We start from the raw sequence: 6,984 nt of genomic DNA, 5'->3' as shown, positions 1-6,984 counted from the left end.
TCCAGCTGGTAGCTGGCAGCGCTGGGATAGCATCGCTGAGCCTTGCTGCTGACTTGCCATTGGCCTCTGTGCCCTGGGAGCATCCTGCCAGCTCTGGCTCTCAAGTCTGCAGTGTGTTTTCAAACTGTCGAGGTTTGCATTATGGAGACACATGCGAAGTCTGGGAGATGGTACGAGAAGAGATGTTGAACTTCATTTTGTTTTGGACATTTAAAGCACAAGTGTTCACCAGTCAGCTGTCATGGCTGCTGATTATTCCTTATTTATCTTTGCAGTTTTAAAACTGTTTTGTTTTTAAAACTGTTCTTCCATATGAAGAATCCTATGGTATTGTTTCTTTTTTTTTTTTTTTTTTTTAAGCTTTTATTTTATTCCTTGAAACTAAAGGAAGCATCACTTCCATTCCAGTGCACCATAAAGTCCAGATGTTTCCAAGAGTCTTCTTGCATTTTTACATTAATGGAACACATACTTTATTTTTTTTAAAGATGTGCCTAAGACTGGCTGGTCTGGTACCAGTACTTTTTAAGTTAGTTATGTTATTTCATAGAGAATCCTGAATTTATATAGACATTTATTCTTTACCTGCATTGGCCTTGTGTATAAATAAAACAATTCCAGTATATCTGCACTAGTGATACGCAGGGCATCTGTCCCATACCATAGCTAGACTGAAGTTGCTGTTTCAATTTAGTTAACTATAATATCTTAAGAACATACACTTTATTTAAAGATTGTTTTGAAGTCTGTCATGAAACACCACCTGTTGAACAAGGTAGCTGCAGCAAGGTGATTACCAGCCCAGTTCACTCTCAAATGAAAGATGAGTGGTTTTGACCAAGAGCAACTTGGTCTAAAATATATAATTTCTTATACTGATTTGTTTCTGTGTTCTGTAGTCTGAACTAAGCACCTTTTTCAGTAGGACTGTATTATATATGGTCTTACATGCTCTGAGCAAGTACTTAAGTCAGTAATGCTGTTTCTGCCAAACCAAGCCAATGACACAAAGCATGCTTGATATTGAAAATGCTACTTTTTTTACTCCGTTCTTCCAAGCATTGCATCACTGTGACAGTCCTCATAATACTAGCATTTGTTGCACATCTGAACAGCTACTTACCAGCCGGTGCCAGGCAGCACCCCACTGCTCACACAGAGGTTAATAAGTTCTTTGACCATTGACTATTCCTTCATTTGTTCTTAAAATATCCAGGTTGGGAATGAGCTCTGATTACGTGTGGAACCTTCTGTGATATTGGCTCTTGGTTTTATTTTCTGAAGCAATATTGTGATACAGGTAGCTGTGTCCATTTGCAAGAAGCAAAGCTGATGCTTAGCTATTAAGACTGAGAAATTTGTAATTTGTTTGACTTCTAAATGGGAATGCTAAACCTTGTATTGAGGTATGGGTACCTGCTATCTAATATGTAAAGTAATGTAAATTTCTGTTCTTTGTATTAGATGTTGTGGGCAAAAACAAAGCTGAATCTTTGTTCCTCAGCCATGTTTGGCCTGAAGCTAATTTTGCTTCATTAGAGTTGGAGCAAACTGTCTTGGAGCTCCTTCCTCTTTATGTAGGGCTCAAATTCTATTTTTCATATGTAATAACTACACTGACTATTGACTCCTTTGTAACTGTTCAGCTGTATGTAGCTTCAAGTTATTTGTGTAAATTTAATGTGCTTCTGGCTTCTCTTTAACACAGAAGGACTTTCCAATCTCTGTAAGTGAGATGGTAGGTAATAAGTTAGGCTAGCCAATTATCTAACAGAAGGGTTTTAAAATTGCCTACTGGTTCAACTTTCTACTGAATGTAACTGTCCTTGCATGCAATTAATAACAAAGTGCTAAACATATATAGTGAGCCTTGGAATTAGTGAACAGATGTGAGCACAACTGAAGTGGTCCACTGCTCCCTGTGTTCATTGGGTAAGGAGGAAGAACTGAAATTGAGCAAAGAAATTTTTCAGGTGGTATGTCCAGCAATTCATAACCACTTTGCTTAGTGAGAATGAAGTTGGAGAATGTCTCTGGTGATTTCCTTCTAGTTAGCATACGAAGAGTTTTCTTTAACAATTAACTTTCTCCCCATGTAGGGGAAAAAACGCATTTATTTTTGGAACAGTTCAGTCTGTATTCAGTGGAAGTTTGTCTGGTTGCAGTGGGTGTTTGGGCTGGAGCTCCCCTTGCAAAATGGGAGCTATTGTTTACCATCATAAATGGGTAAGGTTTTGGTTATATTTTGGTGTGGTTTGTTTTTCTGTTTTTTTATTTTTTGTTTGTTTGTTTTCTTCAGAAGAACAGATTAGGATTAGGAGTATTAAATGACAGAATGCTGTTTAAAAGTAACTGTAAGCATTGGCTGAGGCCCATGCAGTGGTGCTGAGCCTGGAGGCTGTGTGGGGTGCAGGCAGATGCGACAGCCCAGGGGAGGCAGTGATGTTGGAAAGGAGCACGAGCAGTGCTTTGGGCCAACAGCAGCCAGATGCAGCTTGTAAATGAGTACCTCTTTTGTGTTGTCTCTGCAGGATCAGTCCTGGAGCGATACAGTAGCTATGTATGTGTGTTTATTTTTCTGTTTCCAGTGCGTAACTTCCAGCCCCATTCAGTTCTTCCTTTGTAGCAATATTTATCATTTCACCTAAAAGCTGCCACCGTGTGGCGAAGGACTATTACTGCGTTACCTATTAATAAAGCGGGACCCGAACCTTCATCAGCTTCATCTGTACCCAGAGCCCTCATGGGGCAGGGGCGGCCGAATGCTGTGCACCTGTGAGTGCGGTGCTGCTCTTGCGATTCTCGACAAGAGGCTGTAGGTTCTCGTGTATGGAAGGAAAAGGAAAAGAAAAAAAAAAAAAGCTGTGTTATGGGTTTTTTTTGTCTATGTTATTTAAGAATCTGGCTTAGACCGTTCCATGTACTTTTTTTTTTCCCCCCGTCAACTTGTGCGTTTAAGATGCTGTGAAATAAAACTGTTTTGATACGTGTTTTGTAACCAAACGTCGCGTTCCGGTATGGTGCTTGTGCTGCTGGGGGCGGGCGGGGGAGGCCTGACAGCGCAGCCCGCGCCGCCTCTGAGGGAGCCTAACGCCACCTGCAATGTCGTGGCGCCACGCCGGAAGTCGACGCTACGCCGGAAGTCCTCCCCCTCCCGCGCTCTCATTTCCGCTTCCGGCGAGCAGCCTTTCCTTTCCGCCGCGGTGCGTGTGTGAGGTATGGCGGCGGCGCGCGGCTGCTCTGAGGGCAGGGCTCGGTGAGGGGGGGGGCACCGGCGCAGAGGGGCTGCGAGAGCCGGGGAGGTCCTGGGGGCCGGAAGGCGGGAGGGAGGATGACCGTAGCTTCGTTCCCAGCGTGTCGTGAGGCTGGGTGGGGGGAGCTGTAGGGCCCGGGCCTCGTGGGACGGCGCTGAGCTCTGCCTCGCTCGTTCCAGATCTCAGCGCTCGGTGCCCGGCTCCACCCCCACGCGATGCAGAACGACGCCGGCGAGTTCGTGGACCTCTACGTGCCTCGGAAATGGTGAGCGGAGCTGTGGTGGTTCCCGGGTAGAGAAAGGGAACACAGGCTGATGTTTGGCTTATTATGTTTAATTGGAGGGAGGAGAATCTTATTTCCGTATTTCTACTTATCTGCTATAATTTTTTTTCAGCGAAGAGTCTATTTGAAGAGAATTCTCTATCTTAGGTTGCACAGCAGCCGCCCGTACAGTGGCTGTGGCAGATCGTTTAGGGCTGCTTTTAAAGGAAACGTGTTTGTAGTATAATACCATTTCTGCACTGCAGGCTGCTGCAGAAAACGTGTTAGATGATTGTTATCTCAGGCACGAATCGTAAAGACAGTGTTGAGTCTGTAGAAAATGGACAGTTTCTACAGAGAAGGTTTTTTTTTAATATCTCATAAAATGCACGTAAATGGTTTATTTTGGGGTGTTTTTTTTTTTTTTTATTAGATGTTTTTGAAGCCAGTAATTTCTGAGCAGACTGAACAACATGAATGTTTTTTGATAGCTTTTATGGCTTCTAGTGAATAAAGGTATAGGAAATACATTTTTGAAGGATTTAAATGACCAATGGTTTTTGCACGTTAGAAAAGTCAAATTTAGTACAACGTTTCAAAGGTCTGTGCTTGTGGCTGCACTGTATAGGAATAAACTGAGCATGCCAAACTGTAGGGATCGTTGGCAGCTGAGAATGACTAAAGTGAAAGTCTCCATCAAACATTCTTAAAACTGAATTCTGACTTTTTTGTGCACTGCAGTGTCTGAGCCTCGTGTTGTCACTATGAACATGTGCAGTTCTTGTTTTCATGTAAGTCTAGCTTTGACAGTGTTTAAGTATGCCTCGTTGTTTACTCCCCAGCTCTGCCAGCAACCGAATAATTGGTGCTAAGGACCATGCTTCCATTCAGATAAATATTTCTGAGGTAAGTTTCTTCACAGAAGGGTTTGATAAGAAAGCAGTGCCTTTCAGTTCTGATAGAAGTTAGTAAATACAAACACTTGTTGTAAGCTTCAATAATTGTACAAGTGTAGAGCTGGAGAGCTTTTGTACTTACTAAGATACTACTGTGTCACTCCTGGTTATTTTTCAACCTTTTGAAAGGTTGAAAATGACTTATTCCTGACCATTTAACTGTGTGACTAAATCAAACAGCCAACTTTAGATAGAGTTAAAATTAGGGGATTTCTTTTCCCGAAGGAAATAGAAAGAAGTGCTTAATTTTACCTGCCCAAGAAAGCACGTTTCTTCAGCGTGCTCTTCTCCAACCCTCTGCCACACGCAGGGCCACCAACCTCCCCATTTAATAGCAGACCAGGCTGCCCAGGGCCCCATCCAACCTGGCCTTGAACCCCTCCAGGGTTGGAGCATCCACAGCCTCTCTGGGCAGCTTGACTTAATTAATTACCTTGACTTAATTAAAAGAAACTTGAAAAAAAAAAACTAAACAGGCAGTAATGTTTACCATTTTCTGTTGCGTTTTGTAATGCTGTGTGATCCATTAGATGTTACAGCTATGTTATGTCATAAACTATATGCTTGCTTTGAATGTATACCTTGTAGATTCTAACAGAAATGTTTGCCTTGGGGTTTTGCAGAAAAGCAAAGAATATTTGTTAGTGAGCTTTTGGCAAGCATGATGTAAAACTTGGTAAGAATTCTGTAAGAATCCATGCAGTAATTTGCTTGTAATTACAGGTCGACAAGGTAACAGGCAGAGTCAATGGGCAGTTCAAAACATATGCCATCTGTGGAGCAATTCGTAGGATGGTGGGTATTTTCTTGGAACAATCTGACTGTGGTCCTGTTTATACTGACCAGTGATATTTCAGTTTTGTTTGGTCCTGGAAAATGAAGTAAATATGAATATATGAAGAAAATATGCTTTCAGCATATTTTGGAGGAAAAGCTTTTGTTGGGATAATAAAGACAGAGTGAAGACGTGAGCTAATTGACTTTAAGAGTCAATTTGTTATGTTTTTTCCTCAATTCTTTGATTGGGGATCAGTTATGTTTGTATTTTTTAAAAGTCACTAGAAGATGCAAATGAATTTTTTTTCTTCCAAGAATGCACCAAGCAGCTGATACCTGGCTTTTTATCATTTTATCATCAGTTTATCATTATTAGATATGATACTGCCTGGAATTTGTTAAAGAAGCATTTTGTGAAGCTTCCTAGAGTTCATCAGCAGTTCATTTGCTCAGAAATATGTCTTGTTAATGCAAGTGTGTATTTTATCAAGCTCTGTTTCTTATTCTGAAGAATGCAAACTTAACAGCTTGTTTTAAAAACAATAATCTGTGGCAATGAAATGCAACGATCTGTTTTGGAAAAAAAAATAAATAAACAACCTTGTGCATTTCACTGCCATCAGTAAGTGCTGCTGCTGCCTCTTTCCAGCCTGTGTCAGCAATCATTCACTCACCTAAGAATTGCTGTTTCTCTTACAGGGGGAATCAGATGACTCCATTCTGCGTCTGGCGAAAAACGATGGAATTGTTTCCAAGTACGTGTGCTTATCTTTCCATAATAACATTTGCAGAGGTAACGTTCAGTCCCAACCCAGATTTCAGGATGAAAATGCACGCACTGTATTTTTAGGATGCTTGTTGCACGGTTGATCTGCAATACGTAGTGGAGCTGTTGAGGTGCAACAGCTTGTAATGTCTTTGTTTGATTTTCTTCTAGGAACTTCTAACGACTGAAACTGGTGTGGATACATCGGATGTAAAATAAACAGTTCCAACCTATGCTGTGCTGTGTCTTTTGTGCAAGCAGTGAGCAGCAATGGTTTCATTGTGGTTTATCTTAAAAGTACATAGAAATGTGTATCAATGAGGGGTGCGTGATACAGATTCTGATTTCGACTTCAGAGCCGGCTGTAAATCAAGAATTTCCACTTCACTCTTTGTCCACTACAATCTTTCTAGTTATAACAAACAAGCTTTGCAACTGTAGCTCATCTCTTTTCATTTCTGCTGGAACAGTTTGCAATGGAACAATCTCATCCTGCTTGCTGATTTTTCACTGGCCAAACCAAAGGCTTTGTTTTGGTTGTGCTATCAAAATTTATCTTTTTTCCTGCTGATAAAAGGCTCCCAATATTTGTTCTGCCTTTGACACGTGTTCTGTAGGTGCATTACAAACAATGAAGCTCATAGAAAACTTAAAAAGTAATAATAATAGTTTGTGGTGTGCTTGCAGCCTGATTTCAACATGAGAGAGACTCAGAGTTTTAACCCCTTAAGTATGGCCTTGATGCTGAGAAGTGAGGAAGTGATTTAAGGAGAAATAACTCTTAGTATCTGGCAATATTTTGGTAGCTGACTTAATAGTCTTTCAGTGGCTAGATAAACTTGCTGCTTGCTGCTGTGTTATTTCTTAGTTATCTTACTTGCAGAGTCCAGGCAGTTTGCAAGCAGTGTCAGTTAACATCTGCTGACTTTGCATTTCTTCTCTGCCTTTCCTTCTCTCTGGCCATTTTCT

At 41.3% G+C, this 6,984-nt stretch overlaps 1 protein-coding gene across 1 annotated transcript; it reads left to right on the top strand.

The window, feature by feature from the left end:
• Window positions 1–3,206: 3,206 nt before the first annotated feature.
• RPS21 (ribosomal protein S21) lies at window positions 3,207–6,221 on the top strand. The gene is made up of 6 exons (XM_079543278.1): window positions 3,207–3,216; window positions 3,434–3,519; window positions 4,359–4,422; window positions 5,196–5,267; window positions 5,949–6,004; window positions 6,187–6,221. The coding sequence occupies exons 2-6, from the start codon at window positions 3,470–3,472 to the stop codon at window positions 6,194–6,196; spliced, it is 252 nt and encodes an 83-aa protein (XP_079399404.1). The 5' UTR covers window positions 3,207–3,216; window positions 3,434–3,469; the 3' UTR covers window positions 6,197–6,221.
• Window positions 6,222–6,984: the final 763 nt, after the last annotated feature.

The sequence above is a fragment of the Tetrao urogallus genome (assembly GCF_951394365.1).
Source record: "Tetrao urogallus genome assembly, chromosome: 16".
Taxonomy (NCBI): domain Eukaryota; kingdom Metazoa; phylum Chordata; class Aves; order Galliformes; family Phasianidae; genus Tetrao; species Tetrao urogallus.
The sequence above is the reverse complement of the archived record's forward strand: the minus strand, read 5'-3'. Positions and strand labels throughout refer to the sequence as shown.

Coding starts and splice junctions, on each gene's coding strand:
- RPS21 (XM_079543278.1), top strand. CDS start 3,470: ATGCAGAACGACGCCGGCGAGTTCGTGGACCTCTACGTGCCTCGGAAA. Junction 4,423..5,195: donor TTCAGATAAATATTTCTGAG/GTAAGTTTCTTC, acceptor TTGTAATTACAG/GTCGACAAGGTAACAGGCAG. Junction 5,268..5,948: donor GTGGAGCAATTCGTAGGATG/GTGGGTATTTTC, acceptor TTTCTCTTACAG/GGGGAATCAGATGACTCCAT.